This window comes from Salarias fasciatus, chromosome 12 (assembly GCF_902148845.1).
Source record: "Salarias fasciatus chromosome 12, fSalaFa1.1, whole genome shotgun sequence".
NCBI classification, from domain to species: domain Eukaryota; kingdom Metazoa; phylum Chordata; class Actinopteri; order Blenniiformes; family Blenniidae; genus Salarias; species Salarias fasciatus.
The window spans coordinates 30,354,670-30,377,590 of NC_043756.1; the positions used below are offsets into that span (position 1 = coordinate 30,354,670).

Here is a 22,921-nt window from a genome sequence, read left to right on the forward strand (position 1 = left end):
GCCCCCATGGCCCCCTTTCAAAGACTTCAAAGTGAGATCAGCTGCTGCTACTGGTTCCTCTTGATTGCTATAAGCAGTTTGGACTGATTCCACCTTGATTTTTTTAAGTTTGTATACAGAAAAGTCTACGGGTTGTTCTGCTTGGGTAGATATGGATTCCTGAAACATCTGAGAGAAGCTTTCCAAATTCATGTTCATTATTTTTTCACCTTTTTGAAGGACAGACGTTAGGTCCATAGGAGAATCTGATAGCATCACTCTGTTTTGCTTCTGACTTGAAAACCATGGGTCTTTATTTTCTGTATGAAGCGGGATTTTAAAGCCACAAAGTGTGACTTTATCAGCTTCTTTCTGTTTTATAATGTTTGCAATATTTTCAGTGATATTTCCAAGAGCTTGCACATCCTCTGGCGCAGCACAGGCATAAAGGTGTCTACCAGCTTTGTCGGTTAATAGGGAATATATGTATTCTTCATCAGTATAAACATAATAACCACAATCTCCAGCTTCGGCAGGCCACCATAATCCTTGTTCTAACAGGGACAGCCACTGCTGATACCACTCAGAATCCTCAAATTGCAGCATTTCTTCATCTGCATCCCAAGTGGCACCTGCAGATCTGCTTAAATCCATAGCACCACGAGTTAAATCCATTGGACCCTTTCTTGTGGCAAGCCTTTTTAAAAACTCAGTGGCTGATTTCAAATCAAAGTTTTCATCTTTCAATTGACTGGCAACTGGATTTTTTTCCACTGCTTTGGTGAATTCTTGCACACTGCATTCTGTAAGCGACTGACATCTACTGAACCGTTGCTTTATTTTTGTAGTTGAGAGATTTAAAGCACTACTACCATCAATCCAAGGCTTTTTGCTTCCATCAAGATCATTCAAATGTTCACAGCTATTCCACATTTTCTTGTCTCTGCAACTCATGTCAAACAAAACAAGATCTTCATCCGGCTCAAGGAAGCGATTCCTGCTCTCAAACAGCTGGGCTGCAGCATCCCTCCAAGGATGTGGGGGTACATTAAAGTCACCGATGTTCATTTCTTTTGGATTTAACCACGAGTGATTCTCCCGCCGAGGTGTCTGAACGGTGGGTGCTATATACCCTTGGCATGTCTGGTACTGTTCTTGAACTTGAGCAGCAAGGGTTTCAGCTAAGACATAGTCATTGAGTTGTTGCCACAGAAGAGCCTCAATCAGACACTGATGCTCATATAGCTCTGGTGGAATTACCCCGTGCTCTGTGAAATTGTACAAAAGATCTTTGTAGCCATACTCATTTGCCGTTCCATACAACAAACGCTGAATTTCCTCAAGATATTGTTGAGTCTGGGAAACTGCAGGATCTTGCACTACCTGAGAATTCAGGGACTCTTTACATGTAACGGAAACAGGAATAGCTGCACTGCCACTAGTAGTGGTTGTTGAACTTGAAATTATATTCTCCTTACTCCTTGGAAGTATGTGATCAAGAAGACCTTTTTCATTTTCCTTTCCAGTACTAACAGCACTACTGTCACTAGAGCCTGATTTGAAAATGCTAGACAATAATCCAGGAGACGTTTTGTTTGTGCCGTTTTTAGGCTCTTCCTTCTCGGACTGAGGAGTGGAGGACTGTGGAATTTTAGGTGACGTGTCCTCTGAGCCACTAAAAAGACCCGTGAGAAAACCTTTGTGAGTGGGACCTTTTAGGTCTTTGTCTGGATTGCTATCCTGTGAGGGCGGTATCTCTACTTGCTTTGTTCTCTGAATCTGTGGTCGTCCCTGTCCTGCACGTGGCTGCTGCTGCTGCTGTTGTTGAGTTGCCCGGTCATCAGCTGATGGTGACTGTTCCGCAGTAGCTGAAATTTTGTTCAAAAGACCAGAGAACAAGCCACCTGACTCTGGCTGGGTTGGATTTGGTCCTGCTTTGGAAGATGTTTGACCAGTTTGAGTAGGATGAGGTGGCTGTGTTTCCTGTGGTGGATTTTCAGCAGATGCAAGTTTCAGAATCCCTGAAAGCAGACCTCCACTTTGACTCGGCTGCTGGTTTGCTGTATTTTGAGCAGTTTTGACAGGCTGTTGTTTTTGTTGTTGTTGTTGCTGCTGCTGCTGTTGAGGCGACGTCTGACCAAGCAGACCAGATAAGAATCCACCTTGATTACTGCTTTGAGGTGGCTGTTGACCTGAAGTTTTGCCAGCATCTGTTGGCTTATTTCCCTGCTGAGAAGCAGTTTGTGTGGTTGACTGTTGTGGTGCATTTTCATTAGATGTTAATTTATTAAACAGCCCTGACAGCAGTCCACCTTGTGGCTCTGGAGCAGATGCAACTGGTTGTGGCGGTATTTGATTTTGCCTTCGCAAAGGTTGCCTGTTACCTTGTTGAATTTGTTGTTGGTTTTGATTACCCGCAGGTTTCTGCTGCTGAGACGGAGGAGTAGGACCTGTTGAAAACAACCCAGAGAGAAAACTTCCTTGTTGATTAGGTGGTTGCTGGGGTGCCTTTGATTTTTGCGCCTGTTGCAGATTTCCTTGACTCCCCATTGTAGACTGTGGGGTACCGGCATCAGCAATTTTGTTCAATAATCCACCGAGCATTCCTCCAGGGCTGCTGGAAGGTTGTTGTGCAGGGTTCTTGCCCGGTGGCTGGTTTGGTTGATTCACAGATTTGATCGTTTGTGGCTGGTTTTGAGACGATGTGGGTGGGTTTGCAGGAGCTGATTCTTGGTTCCCAATCCCAAACAAGCCAGAGAGGAAGCCTCCTTGATTAGAAGATGCTTGCTGCTCTGGTTTTTGGTTAGTTTCTTGGGTACGTGGCTCAGTTTGGGTCTTTGTTGGAGCAGGATTTGTTTCCACAATCTTGTTAAAGAATCCTGATAAGACATTGCCAGACTGTTGATTTGGTTGTGCGGATTGTGCAGACTCAGGTGATTTTGGTGGTTGAGATGGTGTTTCTGTCAGCTTCAACAAACCTCCAAACAATCCACTTGACTGAGGTGTGGGTACTGCTGTAGGTGGTGTTTTCTCTGCTATTTGATCAGTCTGTTGTTGATTTGGTTGCTGATGGGACACCACAGGTTTCTTTTCTGCCTGGTCAGAATGAACAATAGCCTCTTTTTTTAGGGTTTGTTCAGGTCCTTCCATTATTCCTGTGTGGTCAGCTGCCACTGGTTGCCCGTCTTGACTGGATTGAGTTGATGGTGATCCAGTCACTGTGTCTGTAGCTTTTTTTAAGAGCCCAGACAAGAGACCTCCAGTCGGTTGTTGTGTGGCAGCCGGTTGTTCCTGTTTCTGCACAACAGGCTGGCTCCCTGATGATGGTTGATTTGTGGGAGTGGACACATTATCAGAAGCAAATTTTAAAAATCCAGACAGAAGTCCTCCTGACTGTTGTGCATTGGGATTCTGCTGTGTTTGGGGAGATGATTGGGAAGGTGATGAAAATAAACCAGAGAAAAGACCGCCTTGTTGAGGCGGATTACCCACTCCCTGTGTTTTATTGTCTTCAGTTGGTCCGAGTTTCAACAATCCAGAAAGAATTCCTTGTGGCTGTGGAGCTTCAGGTTGTGATGGAGTTTCCACAGGTTTAGGAGGAGCTGATTCTTTAGTTATGTCGCTTGTTTGACTATTTTCATTCTTCGGGGGATCTTTTTCAGATGATGTTTGCTCTTCTAACAACTGCTCTGTAGTGCTGACAGTACTCTGTGTCGCGACCACTTCCTCTGCATGTGGCTCTGTCTGTCCACTCGGTTTGGTCAGTGTCACTGTGGGTGTCGTTGGTGGTTTCACTGGTTCCTTAGCTGGTTCACTTGGGGATGCTTTAAATAAGTTTGAAAACCAGCCAGTTTCTGCGTTTCCTTTTGGTACACTTTCAAGAAGCGCAGCACGACTTGGAGAGAAAGACTTTGAAGGGGTTGGGGCTGGGCTCTTTGGAGCGGTACTGGTTTCTTCACCTGATGCAAACTTAAGAATACCTGATAACATTCCTCCTTCTGCCTTCGGTGGGGTTGCTCCAGGAGGGTTTTCTGAAGAGAAAAATGGAATTTTTAGTTTGCTGCCTAAAGATGCTTCCTCCCCAGGCTTCGCATCACTCTGGGGTGGATTTTCTGAAGGACCTGATGAAATGAGTGTGGACAGAGACTTCTTGAAAGGGCTAAAGAATCCTGTTTCCTCTGAAGTGCTTTCAGATTTAGGCTCAGACAGTGCAGATGTTTTTCTCTGCTGAATATCAGGTAGCTCGCCAGAGGATTCCGTTTCTGGAAGAAGTTCGACTGAACCACTACCTGAAAGATCAACTGATCCACTTCCTGAACCTGGTCTTGCCTCACCTGAAGACTGCTGCTCTGATTGTGAGCCATCTCTGTTGGGACTTACAGAACTTTGCTGAGAACGACCGCTTGTAGAAGTGCTTTTTTGCTCTGGTGGTTGTGGTGATGGTTGGGGTGATGGCTGAGGCGATGGCTGAGGCGATGGCTCTCTGGATGGTGGAGCACTGGAAAAAAGTCTTAAAGGACTAAGTCTTCCTAACATGGATTCAAATCCAGATGCAGGCTGGTTGCCAGCAGAAGCAGAGCCTTGAGCTTCAGTGCTAACACTTGTTGATGTCCGATCAGGATCAGGCTGCCGACTGGGCTCAGAAGACTGAAATGGCAAAAGAGACTGAAGGGAAAACTTTTTTTCAGTGGTGGGCTCCTGAGAGGCAGGAGGGACAACTGCCACTGGTGGAGAAGCACTACTACCTTTAGGAATAAATGAGAACAGCTTTGAAATGCCAGACTCGGGTTGACTTGATGCTTCGGAGGTCACCGGTTCTGTTGCTGCGGTACCTCCAGAAGTTTCTGTGGTTTCTGCATTAGCCTTTGGGATGAAGGAAAGCAGTTTTGAGATGCCAGACTCTGCTGGTGGGGGTTGAGGAGAAGTGGTTGCACTGGACATTTCTGCATCAGTGGCAGGCTTTGATCCTGTGATTGTGCTAAAAAGTGAGCTCATTGCATTTTTTACACCAGCTATACCATGTTCAACAGCACTATCCTCCTTCGCATCAGGTTTGACCTCCGTTTTACTGCTTTCCTCAGCTTCCACTTTAGTATCAGTTGGCAGTGAAGGAAGTTTTCTTCTGATTGGTTTGGGGATAGTTTCATAATTGTTGATCTCCTCCTCTTTAACAGCCAGATATTCAGACACAGAGTGAATTAAGCTCTGCAGTTCACCCATTGGATCAATGTATTCATTGTTTGGTTCTTCCACAGGAGATAACATGGGATCCAGCACTTGACCACCTCTACCTCTTCTTGACGAGCCCCCTAAAGGTGACATGGCATTACCAGGGTAGTAGTAACTCTCATATTCATAAGTGACATCCCCCTCATTGAATGTCAGGTCATCCAATTCCTCCTCCGATCCAAAGGAGTACTGCATTTCATCTGAACCGACTGAACCATATTCACTGCCACGAATCCTGAAGGCTTCTTCCCGAGCAGCCTCCTCCTCGCGAAAGGCTGCGTAGCTCTCCAGCGTATCTTCCAAGGCTGTTTTTGCCCACAGCCTAGTCTTGTAAAGGAGGCCTTCTCGGTCTGACTGCTGCCGCAGCTGTTTGACAGAGGGAATGATATCGATTTCGGGAGGAGACGATTCATCCTCAAAGCTGCCGGCTTCCTTGTAAACCAGCCGTACTTCTCCACTGCTGAAGCCACGCCGCTGTCTGTGCGTCCGACCACCGAACCTCTGCGATTCCTCTGAAGACAGCACATCATATTCAACCGTCTGATAGAATCGGGTACCTTTGGACTCAGACGGACTGTCACTGATTCGGTAGATGATGCTTTTATCCTCATCCTCCCACATTTTTTGCTCCGCATCCAAGTAATCATCCAAGACGCCAGAGTCAGGCACTTTGTACTTACTCTCCCAGTCCTCCACACCCATACCTGAGTCTACTGGGATTATTCTAACTCCAGCCTTACTACTTGATTGCCTTCATGTTAAAAAAAAAAAAAAAAAAAAAAAAGATAAAAGAGAGGGTGCCATGCAGGAAGCAGTAGAGCAGCATGCAAGAAAAAGAAAAGTAGAGCATTAGACATTAAGACAGCGTTAGAAGAAAAAGAAAAACAGATGTTGAACAGCAAGCAAAGGACAAAAAAAAATCACATGAGAAAATCAAAGTGTCCTGGTTTGGTTATTTATCTTGGTCAGCATTCTATATCCTGGTACATTAAACATTTCTGTGGGTCTGTGATTTGAAAATGGATTAGAAAACCCACTGGCAGCAGGGGTTGTGTCCATATTAATCAAAGAAAGACTGTTTCTACACAGTAACATTCATACAGACTGAAGCATGATGGGAAAGGTCTGCTCTAATCTCGGCTGCGAATTCTGAGTTGGACATTTTTATTGTAAAATAATCCAAAAAACAAAATGTAAATCCACAAGTGCAGGGCCATCAAACACATTTTAGTTCAGAGTCACATACAGCTCAATATCACCTTGAAACCTTCAAGTTTATTAAGTTAACTTAAAAGTTCTATTACTGCCAAAAATGACAACAATTTCAGAATTAAGCCTATTTAATGAAACCTTCAATTGTAAAATGGAACAAACTTTCTAGCAAACTTCTCCTATCTCCATTGTATGGTGCGCATGTGTTTACAAACACACTGACAGTATGTTTGGTATCTTTAGACATTATTAAACGTTGTTCCAACAAATGGACACATGTCTTTGTCATTTTTCCATGTCCATATTTATGAGTAAGCACTTCTTCAAAGAATGAAATGCTCAAGACTTGTGTGTTTGTGTCTGAGTGGTGTGATCTACCTGGCTCCCCTCATTTCCCTGTAGTCCATCTCATAGCTCTGTACCGACTCCGACTCCCGGGACAGGCCGGGATGCTGCGCCCTCCGCCCGATCGGGTACTGGTGCACTGACGAATTGGTCTGGGAGGTGCTGTGATATCGTGGAGGTCTGTTTCCCGTCTCGCTGCGGTAGTCGCTGTCCCGATCGTCCACTGCGCTGTCGTGGTCATCATAAGCTGTGTGGGGAACGCACAATACGAATGAGAGCAGGTCAACGCTTTCAATAGCTAACAAAAGGATTTTTTTTTAGACTTTGGGAAGATGAAAACATGATGCAAATGTTTTGAGAAATGTTTAATTTATTTACTGTTATTCCTCTTTGCTGAATGATCTGGTCGAGATGGAATTATGGGTGATTCTATGTACATATGCATGTTTGTATAGGAAATGCTGTTGCTGTTCATGATTGTTGGGGGAGGAGTGAAAAGAAAGCGACAATAAAAATATGACAAATATTGGTTTTGCAGAAAAATAAAAAAAACTGATCTTTTTTTCGTCTTAAAAATACTCAGTTTCACATTTCCACCGCAGAGAATCTCAGAGAATCAGTGATCCTCATGAGCCTTTTTCAGGTCATGTAATTTTCAGTTTTCAGCTTGTCCCTTCTAAGATTTCCCCACTTTTAATCACATAAAAACTCACTTTATTAGGCTTTAGTGGTGGTTTCGAGGTTGCAGAAGTAATCAGAAGTTTGTTGGTTGAAGTCGCTGAACCAGCAGGAGAGTTTGCTGCTATTTTAGTGCCATCAATGTGTTTGGTACAAGTCTTTCAAATCCCCGATTGCCCACAAGTATTTGTACTAAAGTTTAATTATGAATACAATGCATTAAATGTGCAGGAAGACTGTCCCAAAGAAGATAAAAAACTGAAGCTATTGGAAAATCTTAAGACTTTTAGAATGCATGTGCAAGATGTTCCTTTGACCTTTTCACCTCGTTTTAAATGTGCATACTGCCAAGTTTTAAGAGGTTTACACTGCATTCAACTCTTTTTTATTTTATTTACAGTCAATTACTGTGGAGCCGAGCTTTTTCTTTGGATTGATATTGTGTTTCTACTCTCTGAAATTTTCCAATTATTCAATTCAGTGTGTAAGTTAAGTTAAAGCAGTCTTTGACATTTTGACGTGTTACTTTACACAACTTACAGATCTTTTCCTCTGTCAGATCCAATAAATGTGAGCAATTTTTAAAAACAAATCTGCTTAAACATGTAAAACTTTTCTTCTATTTTTGATTAAGTGCCGTGTTGTAAAAGATTTGCAAGTCATTGCACAGTTGTGAGTTTACATTTTGTGCACTGTTCAAACCAACTATGGAAGTTAGCATGTCATTCTGAAAACAATAAATACCAGGTTATTTTTATTTTCTTCAACCTTCTGAGTTTGCTGAAATTCCACCAGCACACAGCTGTCTCCTGAAATTCTGGGTGAAAACAGTAAAAAAAAGAAACATCATGCCTCACAGACACTCTGGCCGGATAAAGAGCGCCCTCTAGGGGTGTCATGGATGCAGCACACCAACCGATGGAAGTGAAATGAACACCAAGAAGACACCATGCCAGAGACAGATGAGATGAGCTTTTTGACCACTGTGAAACTTCACCTCCATGCAAACAGAATCAGAGAGCTGCTGTACGTACTCTGCTGCTCACTCCATCCGAAATAACTCCAGCTGCCTGGTGGCACCGAGGGGAAGCGGCCAGTGAAGAAAAATTACATTTCAACTCTCATGATTGAAACTGTAGCTGTAACTTAACTGATGTGCAACAAAGAGACGAGGACTAAAAAAAGTCAGGCAGAAGAAATGAGCTGCATGAAAAAACACAATGAATTTTAGAACAATTTCAGTGTCAAGTTGAGTGTTTTAGAGTAGGTTGAGGTGAGGAGGCTCACCCTGCAATAAATTCAACGTTAAATAACATTTATATTTCCCAGATTGATCTTACGCCTCTTTTATTTAATTGTCTCTGATCGTTGAAGGTAACAGCTCTCGTCATGACAAAACAATTGCTGTTATGCACAACAACAATGTGTACCATCTAAATGTGCAGCTTCTTGAATGTGATCCACATTTCAGCTTCGTTTGTACTCACAGCACTGAGCGGGAACAAACGCCGTTCTCCTCCGCTGGACGTCATCCTGTAGAGGATACTGCCAAGGGAAGATGAGAAAGAAATGAAAAGTGAAAGGAAATGAAAGAGTTTTATCAATCCATGGTAATGTCTAGTTTGAATTCTTGTTGTATTTACAATACTACAGAATTTTGCTACTAAGCCGTGTCATCTTATGTGAGGCTACTGTTTAATGGTTTATATGATTTTATTGATCAAGATTTTGTTAAAGCTGGAATTTCAAAAACAGAGGAGATTATTGTATTTATTATTTATGTTTTTATCCAGTATTGAAAAGACATCTGTTGTTATGCCTTGGGATTTGATTTTCGACACCAGGAATGTCAAAGGCATTTTAGTTCAGGGGCCACGTTCAGCCCCGTTTTTTTAAATCACTTCTTTCTTGTCCCATTATGTTAGTCTGTCAATATTTAAAGTTAAAATCTGCCCACAACTGTTTGAGCTGTTGTTTAAAGCAAAAAAATATCTTTATTTGTGCTTTTTGAGTTTGATACATAATATTTTACATTTAAATTCATTTTGTATTTACACATAGAATGCATACTAATCTACTTATTCACATTGAAAGATATCTCTGACAACTTCAAGTACCATTATGGACTCTCTGTTGATACATGAAATGTATGTTGCCTGTCTTTCCTATTTCCTTCTTTTTCTATCCCCTCACCCCTCTGAGTCTGGTTCTGCAAAGGTTTTTTTCCATTTAAAAGGGATTTTTTTCCTTTCCACAGTCACTTATGCGTGTTCATGTGGAACTGTTGGGTTTGCTCTGTAAAAGTGTCTGGAAAAGACTTTGTAGTAATTGGCTCTTTATAAGTAAAGCTGAATTGAATTGTATTCAAGTGGCCTAATTTTGTAAATCAAAATGCGGCCATCCTACTTTTGTTACATCTAATGTTATCAACATGATTTACTGTAACCTCTTATACTGTATGTAGTAACTATTATTAACCACTAGATGGCAGCAGAGATCAAAGACTGCCTCACCACAAAAAATTATTCCATCCGGTTGAGTAAGAACTCAAAACTGAACTAAACTGCAAATTACATGCATGACCACACAGAATCTGAATCTAGTATTAATAAAGAAAGCAGCTCATCTTTTTTTTCTTGCTTCAGTTTTATTTGAATTGAGGAAACTTGAACATTGGAAACATTAAACTATCCGTTCACTTTTCTAAAAGAGGGGCACATCACATCTAAAAATAAAGCTGAATACAGACTGAAATGAGTGATTTTTTAATCAGGTATTTTACCTCGTCGTGTACCGGCATGGTGTTAATCCGCTCCAGTTTGTCGGTCCAGTACTGAGCCTCGTCCTCTGGGATGTCTGCGTGGAAACACAGGACACAAAGAGAGAGGAAGATTGGAAGAAGCAGAGGAAAGAAGTGAAATGTTAGCGCAGGACAGTGAGCGGAGGGGAGGGGGGATCCAGATGTATGAAGAAGAAGAAGTGGATGAGGTGGAGGAAAAGGTGGTGGAAAAGAAAGCAAAGAGGAAAAACTGTGGAAGACAGAAGTGGAGCAAACTACAAGGGATGAAAAAGAACTGAAGGCGTTGCAGCTCCACCCCTCCCCGGGTCGTCTGTCCTCCATCCTCCCATCCCGCCGGGTCCCGTCCACCCTCCTCCCGTCCCGCCGGGTCCCGTCCACCCTCCTCCCGTCCCGCCGGGTCCCGTCCACCCTCCTCCCGTCCCGTCGGGTCCCATCCACCCTCCTCCCATGCTTTTAAGAATATGATTCAAATGTCAATGCTGGATCGGAGCCTCTTGCATGCCTGCTTTGGGCCACGGGCCTCATGTTTGACAGCCCTGACCGACATCATGATACTGTTGATGTTGCACTGAAAAAACCTGCCTCTAAAGCATCGGTTGATTTGTGTTTGAATGCTGTTCTGTTTGTGGTTTTCAGCTCAACTCTGCTTTGACAAACTTCAGGATGACTTTCTTTGAGATCTGACCTTCTGAACTGTGGTAAAGCAGACTATAAGAGGGTTTGCACTATAGGGGGATTTTCCCAGAGAGGTCAGAGCTGACTTTTCAATAGCATTTTGGTTGAAGCTTGAAAATGTACAGAAACCACCTGAAGATGCTGGATGGAGTAAGAGATGTAATGTAACAGCTAAAAGCTAAAGGTTTCATTCATCCCTCTGGAGGATGCTCACAGTCAGGAGTGTTTTCTATCATCAACTCAGCCTTCTGAATCCAATTCAGCTGAAATAAAGTCTTGCTTTCCTTGCACAAACTGACCTCACTGTTTAGCATCACTCTTTAATCCACTTTTCTACCACTGTACAGTAATTAGTTACAGGGTTAAATATGCAACAATCCAATGCTTTATGGTGTGAAGGTGTATTCCTCTGGCCTCCATCTGTAAACATAGTTCACACATTTATTATCATCCTACACTGAGAATCTACTCGTATGTTTCAGGATGATGCATCCAGCATCCTCCACATGCAACTCACTACTGATCTGTGTCATCAGATGTTAAGTACGATTTGAGAAAAAAAATACCTTAATAGTAAAATTGTTGGCAGATGAGAGATCAACCAGACTGGACCTGAGATCAGATCACAGCTGATCAGAAAGACTGGAGCCACTACAGACAGCTCCTCCAGATTAACGGGAGTCTGCAGAGGAAACTAAAGCTAAAGGAAAACTTCTATTTACAGGGCGGCGTTCCAGAAATAAAGTCTGCTGAAAAACAGGGTGAAGCCTTGAAGAAACTTCATGAACTGTGACGGTGCTCAGACAAGTTGTAATATGCAGGTGAAAGTCAGCGACTGAGCGGGGATTCTCACATTTACAGCTGATTTCATTATTAAACTAACATTTTTGTGTTTCTATTTTAGTTTTTTCAATTGTGCTGAATTATTTGGTTTTCTTTTTTAATTTTGCTTTGATTCACTCATCGCGTGCAGCACCTTGTTTTCAGCCACAGTCGTGCCTTTACTCACGCATGTGCAGAACAACCATTTACTACGACTGCGGAGCACAGGCGCCGTAGAAAAGCTGCATTTTCCCCCGTTTGCATGGAGATGGAGACGTTTTCAAAAAGTCCCACCTTGGAAGCCTTTTTCAAAAAGTTTGATTTTCAGTGGGTTTGGCTGTCAGTGGCTGTCATAGAAAATGAGATAACCACACTGCGACCAAAGTTTCCAGTTTTCATATGAAACATCATGTGAACAGGACCTTTCAATAACAGTTGTTACATTAGTGATTTTGCACTAAACCTTCTCAGACACTTCATTTAGGAATCGTTCCACTTTTTCAGCCCGCTGTAGGGAGGATGAAAACCCCCGAGAGTATTGACATTTCCCATCACTGTCTCCGGGATTCAGTGGAAATCAACCCACTGGAACGTGTGTGTGTGTGTGTGTGTGTGTGTGTGTGTGCGTGTGAGTGTGTGTAAATGGACCGACTGAGATTCATCTGACTGGTTTCAGGTCTTCTCGGGGCGGCTGACACACCGAAGGGCAGCTCGAAGCGGGCGTCCAGCAGGACTTGGTGAGGCGTCGGGTTGGAGGTCCCGCAGATCTCGTCCTCCCTCATCAGCACCTCAGAGTACAGGGCGGTCCACTCCCCCGGACCCTCCTTCCAGAAACAGACAAAAGCATCGTGAAGCCAGCATCAGAGCAGGCGATGGCTGGCGGTGAGTGTTTACTGCTCTTCAGACTGAGCGGGGGAGTTCTGTTATTAATAACTCCACAGACTTAATCAAAAACATTCCAGAAAAAGTCAGAATAATGACAAAGACATGAGTCCAAGGCAGCTGAATGTTCTCAAGAAAAAGCACTAAATATGGATGTTTATTGTTAGCATCAAAACACAAAGAAGCAGACACACAATTTTAATGTTGAATATTAATTTTTTTCTGTTCTTATTCACAACAGCAGTAACTCTTAATCAATTAAATGACTCTTCTTTTTCATTTGGTCTCACATTTCCAGAGTTTAATCACTCTCCACATGTTTAATTTTTTGATAGAATACATTTATAATTGGGGAATTGTTTTCAGAAATTCTCCATCTTTTACAAAGAATGTCTGAATTGTGGGAACATTTCATATAATTGTCACAACATGAGGAAAATGGCCACAATTTGATCATTGATCGTCTCTGACTTTCTATTTTTCTGATTTATTGTTCAGCCCAACATGTGTGTTACCATTATTGTGAGAATGTGTGTGAGAATGATGAATCACGTAAAGCTCCAGCAGGCAAATAGATACACCATTTGCACCATTTATGGTGCAATTTTTGGTACTGACCCCATCAAAGTTCATAAGAGGGGGAGCAGCAGGAGCAATCCAAGACATTTTCCAGTAAAACATGGTGACGGGAAAGAGCGGATGAAAATGTACATTTGTGCTGCGTTACCTCGTCAGACTGCTCGATGGCGCTGAGGGGAATCAGTGCCGTACCGATCATCGTGTCCCAGATCAAACCTTTGTTCCAGAGCTCCACCACCAGGCCTGACTCCCGATGGCTGATCTCACTGTGGAAAAAACAAAGAAATGGTACCGGGTCAAAGGTCAAAACCTCATTTCAGAAAGAAATAAAGTTTTTGTTGACTCTATTTTTCTTTAGTTCTTTACTCTCTGACTATCCACTTAGATGCAATGACTAATCTAATGAACTGACAAATATATCAACAGAGCATTTCCAGTTACTGCACTGTAGAAACCGAGCCGGAAGAATCGCTGTGGGTTTATTGAGCTGTCACAGAAAGATCATGTGGTCTTTTTGGAAGTTTTGATAAAGAAATTCAGACGGTAATTGATTACCTTGGGGTTTTAGTTTTAGCTGTAGGCCTGAAAGACTTCAGGAGTAAAGGAGACGACATCCCACAGAGTTTAATCCCCAGGAGGTGGAACTCTGCCACTGTTTTCCTTCTGGATTCACTGCGGCGCTGTAGATTAACTACTGTGAGGTCAACAGGTCGGAGACTGTGACGGGAAGAATGGCTGCCTTCATTTTCTGACAGATCTGTCTCAAAGACGAAAACAACAGCCAGACTGTCCTCTGCTCATCTGCATATCCACATCCACTCCCATTCATATTCACACAGCCTCAGTTCAGCTGTCAATCATCTCTGATGGCACTTTGCTGCTGGGAGCTCCAGGAAACAGGGGTGGGAGTTGCCGGGTGGGAACTGTGTATTTGTGTGTGTGTCCTTGATTTAGTTACTGTGTGGGATCCAAACCTGAGATAATATGGGAATGACTGACCTTATGCAGACCGAAATACATGTTTTACATATTTGTGAATATGAAGATGATCAAGAGAAAAAAATACATTGAGGGTTCAGCTTAGGAGGAGGGTCTCCTGCAGAGTGAGCCAGTGCTGAACAGCTCCTCCTCTACGGCAGTGACACACGAGTCAGGTCTCCAGTCAAGATGTTACATCTTTCTGCTCATTCACTCACAACACAACCCTCTTTCTCTCGATTACAATTAGCAAAAATGCAAACAGTAAAACCTAATTTATCTCCAGAGATAGAATGACAATCTGCCCAGTTCTCCTTTAAAGCATCTGTGTGTCTCACACAGTTGTGCAGCTTTGCATCTGCCCTCGATCAAAGGTCATCTATTATTGAGGGAATGGTTTGCTGCACAAGGGAACGAAAGATGTATTTTTAAGACTGAGGAGTTGCTCCTGCACAGACACTCAGGGAGGAATGGGTAAAAGAAACGTGGAAGAAGAGGGTGTGTTTGTAGAGGACATGAGGCTCAACAGACATTATGTGAACAGGAAGAGGCTGAAACGTTCTGCAAGTGAAAACACTGATAAAACGAGTTTTTCAAATTACTGCACCAACAGGCAATTTTCCTCTGGACTACATATTCCTCCGTATGTTTTCCTGCGTGTGTGTGTGTGTGTGTGTGTGTGTGTGTGTGTGTGTGTGTGTGTGTGTGTGTGTGTGTGTGTGTGTGTGTGTGTGTCCTACTGAATTTGACTTATATTAACAAGAGAAGAATCAGGAAGAGGCCACAAGGTGGCGCAGTGGTTAGCACTCTCACAGTAATGGATGAATGGATGAACAGATTTAGAGTCAGAATGATGAAAATACTGTGGATGCAGCCATCAACCCTCTCACACTAATGAACTTTGAAATTGTTTTTCTCAATAAGATGAATATGAAAGCACACATTTTTTAATTTTGATTTCACATAAACAATGAACGCACACACACACACACACACACACACACACACACACACAGTAAGATGATCAAAAACAAGCAAAAACAAAACATGTTTTGCCAGCCCTTTGCAGAATGAGTTTAAAACTACATTTCACAAGATGCTTTTTTGAAATGGGCAGGACCGTTTGTAAAGCACATTTGCTAGAAATACCCCCACTCTGTTTCTTCTCAAGTCAAACTTGGAGGGAAAAAAAACAGAAGCTCAATGACGCCAGAAGAAAAGGTCGCAGTCAGACAGCTGTAAGTCGCTCAAGTTCTCCTAACCTGATAAAATCACTGGTCGGAAAACTAATAAAGGTTGATGTGACCAGACAGAAAAAAGGGCACGACTGTTTGATTCAAAATACAACTCAACAGGCAGACAGTGTGACGTGAATCAGCTCTTCCTTCCTAATTGTGGAAATCAGCTTGCTCGTGGCATTCTGGCTCCACTGCTTTGAATATACAGTCTGCCATTCATTTGGAAGCAACCTGGGGATGAAGGTATGGCTGAAACAAGCTGATCTGAGAACATCACAGCCTGTTGATGGTGCTACAACTTCTCACAAAACCCTGAGTGTGGTTCACAGAGACGGTCTTGCTAAACAGAGCAAACGATCTCCTGTAACACCGGCAAGGCAGCCTCATCCAGAGAACGATTAGACTGACTGGACATGGCAGAAAGGCAACAAGAACTCAAACGTCGACTTCTTTCAACCGTGATTTGCACAAGACGAAAAGAACGAAAAACACTGAAGTTTGAAAACCAGCAGCAGAAGACACTTCTGTCATCTAAGAACAGGAAACTGAGACTTCAGCTCAAAGGATCGCCCAAACAGGAACAGTGGGACTGTATTTTCCAGACTACAATTCCTTTTTTTTGCTGTTTTTTTAATCGTCTGACCTTGCTGGTCCACGTAACATCGAAATTAACCAAAACATCTAAAAGCATTCATTCTTCAAAGCAGCTGTTCATTTCTTTGTGGCTGGTCAGCAGACCTCCTGTCTTTATTGGACAGTGAGTTGACCTCGATGCCTGATTTTAAAAGAAGGTTACTAATCTGACCACCAAAGACGCAATTGTATTCATATTTAAGCTTTAATATCTCTTTGTTCTCATCTGGTGATTTAGAGGCTTGGCATTTTGTCTCTCGGGACGGGAGAGCACTTTCGATTTCAGATATACTCTTTTATCTGTCTTTTCTTTTTTAGTGGTGGCTTCAAATGCAATTATATATCCATGTGTAACGGCTTTTGATGTTTCATGAAAGGAGAAGTCACGCCGATTTCTTCTTTTCTTATTTAATTTGTATGTAATGTCCTTGAACTGGCAATAAATAAACAATGAAATATCATTGTTTATTGTCGAGGGGCTATGGTCAGAACAGGTGCAAGAAACTACAGTCGGTTTGAAAACTGTTGCCTGGTTTTAGTCTTGATGCAGCATTCAGAAAGTTTCCATTTAGGAGCCAGTCTTGCATTTTTCGAGAGCTGACGCTGCGACTGTTTTCCTGTTCCTTTCTTCATACCAACCGGCTGTTACTGCCAACTCTGTCCCTTCCTTTATGAGCAGACTGTGTCTCTGGATGGACGACTGTAAGCTGGATATTGCACCATATCATCTCAGTCGCAAAGCAGTTTGAGCTGATATGGTGCACTCTGCGGAAAGTTCCTGATTCTTAAACAGGTTTCCATTGTAATTATTCAAATGATTGAAATTCAAGTCTGCCTTCCTTTTTCACACTGTAGACCTGGTTGAATGGCGCCCCTTGTAGATTCATGTATTCGACCGCGGCTGGTGTGGTGAACGCTTTTGACCTCAGATGGAACTGTAAAGGAGGCCACAAGATTAAGGCTGCGTGCAGGAGAATGGAAGGACGGTTTACAGCACAGCAGAGACAGAACAAGAGGCAAACTGAAGAACACACACAAAGAAAAAACATGATTCGTCTCCCAGGTCATTTCTGTGGAGACAGTCAAGAAGCAGAGGTGAAAAAAACTGAACCCAGAAGAGAGAAGAGAGCGCACGAGACAGTTTCACTGTAATAGGAAGAGACGAGCACGTGAGTCCCGCTGACCTTAAATGAAAAGGGATCAACTCGCAACTGCTTAACCTCTTAAACCACTAGGCAACGCGCCCGCCCACCAGACAGCCATTACACACACACACACACACACACACACACACGCGCGCGCGCAGCATGGAACAGATCGTGCATCAATGAAGCAAGGTTTGATTTCCAAGAAAGCCGCCGTCTTCAGATAACAGCAGACTTACGATGGATAACCAAACTTAAAGCACTTATGAGGCCGTGCAGTGAAACAGACCCGTCCAACAAATGTCAATAAATGAAACGAGGTTAGGAAGCGCTTGACATTATGCAAGTTTACAGAGTTCGACTCGGTTTGGCCAGGGCACCTGCCTGCTGGGGTGAATCCAAACTCCTGGATGGTCTGTGGGAAACACACACGGGTTTCACAGGAGTTTCACGTTTTCCCACTTGCTCTCTAGTATGTTTTAGCCGTAACATGAAAGATGTCTGGGAGGTTCCCATCATCCGAAAGAGGGACACGTCAACCACGATCGACAACTTTTCCTCTGCACATCCGAGTTTGAATCAACCTGTAGATAGACATGTTGCTTTGTTTTCTCTAAGTGACCTTATTTAAGACAGAGCTGAAAATAAATTAAGTAAAAACACGATTTACTGAAGGTTTAATAGTCTGAATTTCAAAAGCTGCAGAGGAGAATTACTGACTACGTCTACATGCAGCTAATATCTGGGTTCAGGTCAATGTCTGGTTTCTGAAACATTAGGAAAACCCCGTTTACATGCTGTAACAGACAGAGAGTTTCCCCGTTCACAAGTCAGCGCATTCAATCGGGATCTCCCTTTCCAAACCACGGCGCACGTCACGCTGTTCTCAAAACAAAACCGCTCTGACCGGAGCGGCTTTGTGTTGCCAGATTGGGCGGGGTTTCCGCCAAAGCAAGCTTCTTTTTTGAACACGTTGGACGGGTTGATTAAATGATTATGTGTTTATGACGTGTTTTTTTTATCATACAAATATGGTTTTAACGTGCATTTTCAACCGAGATGGAGGTTTGGGCTGCTTTCTACGAGATTCAGATTTTTTTACAGACTAGATTGACAGATCTGGCAACCTCCTCCACTGGACTGCAGAGGTGATTCTGTTCTGTAGACAGAACGCAGACAATCATGTTGTACATGATTTTTCTGCAGGCCATACAAATCGCCGACTTTCAGAAGGAAGCGTGTGCGATGTGCGCGCTCAGAATGACAGTTCGTATCGTGTGTTACGGAAGCCTCACACGGACAAAAGTGTGGTGAGTTTCGCGCCTACTCGTTGCTGGACTCAAAAGACCATGATTCATTGCGGATGGGAGCATGCCAGAACCAAAAACAATGTCCCTTAACTCGTTATCTGTTTACACGGCGGCACTTTCGAGTTTGAAAAGGAGAAACCCAGCTGTCTTTTTCGGGTTTTACAAATCTCGAAAATGAGCTTTTCCGGGTTTTGGCGGGTGTTTTCATGGCCACGCGCTACTGGGTTATTGGCTGCATGTAAACGTACTGCCTGTATTTTTCAGTGGACAGTCCAAGAATCAGGATTCTGGATCCTTTAACCACAGAGGTGGTTAAAGGTGAGAACTCTCAGCTCACAGTAACAATACCAGTCAGTTCAAATACGGTTGTGGAGTTTGCATGTTCTGCCCATGGATTCATAGGTTTTGTTGGTTTTTGCCTGCAGTTCAAAAGCAGGTTAATGTGTGACTCTAAATCTGCCACCTGACCTGGACTCCACCTTCACCCTGTCAGCTGACTGGTTTTGAATCTCTACTGCAGCCTGAATCATCAAGCTTCTGGAGCTAGAAACTGTCAGAGAGACAGAGTTGTTCGTCCAACCGCAACACAGTACTCATGTCTGCAAATTAAAACTGCATTACACACTCCATCCACTTCTCTTAATCCAGACCAGACTGATACTGACAGAAACCAAAGACCGGATATTGATACAAATTTTTTTTCCTTCCGTGATTACTGTTTTTTTTCCCCCTACAGATGTGATGGGATTGATGAGCTCCGTCCAGGCCCAAGTCAAAGAGTCAGGCTGCACATCTGGCAGGGTTTCGGTGCCAAGTCCCTCCCAAGCTGTGAGCAGCTCACCTCGTCGCAGTTCCCGAGCAACACCGACACATTTGGACTGAGTGAAGTTTGCAAAGCGCTTGATATTTGTAGAGAATCCCAGTCTGACACAACCTGGAACGATAGGATTTCAGTGTACGGAGCTCTGTCCAGACGGACTGCTGAATCACTCTCAAGATCTACTAGATTAACTTCAACCAAAGAAAATCTGATTCTGTTTCTGACAATGTTCTTTACTCCTGTTAATTTTTGTTAAGAAGTTAATATTTTGGATGTGTTTGATTTGAATCACATATTTAATGCAATAAAACCTTATGAAGATCATGATGGACTCGGTCAGATTTAAGAAGTCTTTGAGTCTTTCTGTTTCTGTGATTGGGTTTTTCTCTTTGTGTCTTGTTTACGTTAAAGTTACTGCACAGCCTGACACTCGACAGAGCGCAACATTCAACACTTGAAAAAGCTAAGCTATGGCACAGTTGATCACTCAACTCCCCCTGAAATTTGCATTCCGTAGGCTCGGGAATCAATGGGTTGTGTCAGAAGCTGCTTTGTCTGATTGAGAACCTGGAGGCTTGAGATAACCTCATGAGTCCTTTTGGTGATTGTAAGAACGTCATGGCTTTGTTCTCATTCACTTTTTTAAGCCTTTTTGCCAAATTTAACAGAACAGACTCAACCACTTTCTGACAGTAAGAAGTTTATTTTTTTATTCATAAAAATAAAACAACAAAACCTGTTTTTTCCCCCCATGTATTTTCACATTCTAATCTGATTCTTTTTAAACTGCTTCCACTCCACCTCAGGGAGAAGGGTGCTCCTGCTCATGTGCATCACGGCCATCGTAAACGGTTCTTCTGGGTGTGCAAGAGTCGAAACATTGTCACTTAAAACATTGCTGTGTAAACGGGGTCGGAGTGCGAAGTGCACGTCCAAGTCCCAGTCAAAAATGAACATGTGACAGAGATGCTCGCATTAGCAAGCGAGCTACATTATTGAATGAAAACAAGGTTTGATTTGGAAGAAAACAGCTTATCCAGCCTGAGGCTGCAGTCCGGTCAACAAGCCAATCACCCGCCTCAGTTCAGGATCGACCTCACTTTAATCCTGCTGGTCCACTGCCCGATTCCTCTGCTGAGATAAACACTAGATCCTCATGATAACCCCCACGCTAACCTGTGGCTCTCCATAAAACACCGTTCTAGTAGTTGATTTTTACAGAGGTGATGTGACGTACCTCAGTTTCTCTACAGTTTAATACTCAAATACTCAATACTCACATGTCCTGATTGTATTGACCCAAGAATTTCTCTCTCGTCTTGTTTGTGGATGTTTCAACAGAATCTATTCTTTCATGAGCATTACTGTCGTTTAATTGTAAACAGTCACTTCTAATGTGTCGACACACATTTTTATCTGAATAAAATGTTAACCCACTCTCCGATCCAGAGCTGGGATGTGTATACTGTATCATGTAACTTGTTGGTTGGATCAGTCTGATTAAAAAGAAAAAACATCAATTGCCTTTCCACTGATTAATGCCCTTTATGCCCGTCCCTCCCCCCATTAATGTTTAAGGACCCTATTTTAAACCTCTGCATTGGGAGCTCAGGGGAAACTACCAGATGAGAGGATGAGAACAGGAGAAGGTTGTGAGGTATAAAAACATTTTACTCTCTATAGTCTTTTCCAGCAGCTTGGGCTTTCATTCCATTCTCTTAGTTTAATTCGACTAAAAACAAAACAAAACAAAAAAAAAAGGAAAAATTTCTGTAGCAAATCAACAGATCTGTGGTTGTCCATTAAAAAAGAAAAAAAAAATCATTCTCCAGAGTGTCATGTATCATTTTCTTCTATTGCAGTAACGACTGGGTACTTATAGATTAGAAATAAGTATGTGTGGCACCATCGACTCTACCTCTGATCGGGTAGAAGATTATGACCTAAATGACACCAAAACTATTTTAAAACATGTTTGAAACGACATTAAATCAGAGATTTTCTGATTTATTTTGCACAGACAACAATTTGTCTCTTTTTCTTTTTTTTGATAAATGAGCAATGTGAAAATCACTACTTTTCCTGCACATCCTCAGACCTGATAATAAATAATAGCAAATAATAATTTATCTGAATATCATCTAAATATTAGTGCTGTCAATTTTAATCGCGATTAATCCATTGAGGTCTGCCAATTGGGTCAAAGAAAAAAACTAGAGGATAATAGTGTTTTTTCCTGACATTGGGACTGATTTATGAGGATTAGATTCTTCATTGCAATTAATCTCAACTTTAAAAAAGTTAATTGTTGACAGTTCTCCATGAATTAATCACGATTGATTGCGATCAATGCGATTAAATTGCGATCAATGTGATTAAAACTGACAGCACTACTAAATATACCTCTGAAATGTAACAAGTTTCCCTCAAATTAGTCCAGTATGTATGTTGTACAGTATACATCTCAAGTCTCCATCGAAAAAGTCCATGGAACGACACTAAATGATGCTTGGAACCACTGAAAACGCAACTTTTTGAAAACAACTTCTATGTGGAAAGAGAGAAAAATGCAAACTTTCTGAAACACTGTAACTGTGCATACACACCATGGGTGTAATGCATGTAAACAGAACTTATAGTTGCTTTCAACCTGCAGTTCAGGTCAGAGGTCACAGAGGAGGGCCCGAGGATACACTTGATCTTAGTTTGCCAAAATTAGACTAAAATGTCAACAAAACCTATCATAATTCACTCTGTAGCATCAGAATCAAGACCAAACCTGGGAAACTGCTTCCTGTATGCTGGTGAGAGGGGGTGAGGCCATGAGTCTGGCTTCAGTGTAATATTTCGGGAAATCAGACATTCAAGAGTAGATCTGTAACTTCTCTTGGAGTTGATTTCGGGGGGGGGGGGGGGGAATTAGGAATCACTGCTCTCTGGGATTGGATGCAACTTCTCTAAACTTCAATATTTAAGTATGATCTTGATCCTAACAGACGACTCTGTTAGTCGGATGATGTGTACGCAGGAAACAAGACTTATTTTTGGGATTCTAGGACCTGTTAAAGTCTCTAAAAAGTTCAAATCAAAAAGCCCTCAATACCAAATTTGCTGCATCTTAGGATCCAGTTCTCTACCGACTCTGGTAGAGCTGTTCAGCTCAACTGATTGACTAAGATTTGTATGCCTGCTCGCCAAACACTGAAATGATGACCTTGCCCCTCGCTGTTGTGTAGCAGCAGCACTCACTCCAGATCTCTGCACCGCCACAGTCCACTACACATGTGCAGAAACAGTCTTATGTAATCATGTGGCTCCACAGTCAATCTCTCCAATCTAATCCCTAATCATGTCTGAGGGGGAGGGAGGATCAGTCTGCTGCATGAATCTGCCTCATGTGCAATACACTATCCTGACGTGCATGTGTGTCTCATTCAAACCAGCAAGGTGAGCAGAGGAGATTTAAAAAAACAAAAAAACTCAGACCTACATTATTTTCACTGATCCCACTAGTGAACACGAACAAAGGCCTGTTCTTTCCCAAAACAAATACGAAAAAGCGATGCACTGTCATCTGAAACACTGTCATGTCAGTG

At 42.6% G+C, this 22,921-nt stretch overlaps 1 protein-coding gene across 2 annotated transcripts in view; it reads right to left on the minus strand.

Moving 5' to 3' along the window:
- LOC115397842 (protein unc-13 homolog B-like) overlaps positions 1-22,921 on the minus strand; it is a 169,046-nt gene that overhangs the window by 122,780 nt on the left and 23,345 nt on the right. For both annotated transcript variants that reach the window (XM_030104323.1, XM_030104322.1), the window contains exons 4-9: positions 13,350-13,467; positions 12,441-12,564; positions 10,226-10,299; positions 8,931-8,988; positions 8,478-8,513; positions 6,799-7,012 (exon numbers count right to left, since the gene is read on the minus strand). In XM_030104323.1, coding sequence (XP_029960183.1) covers positions 6,799-7,012; positions 8,478-8,513; positions 8,931-8,988; positions 10,226-10,299; positions 12,441-12,564; positions 13,350-13,467 — 624 coding nt within the window. The remainder of the gene's footprint in view (positions 1-6,798; positions 7,013-8,477; positions 8,514-8,930; positions 8,989-10,225; positions 10,300-12,440; positions 12,565-13,349; positions 13,468-22,921) is intronic.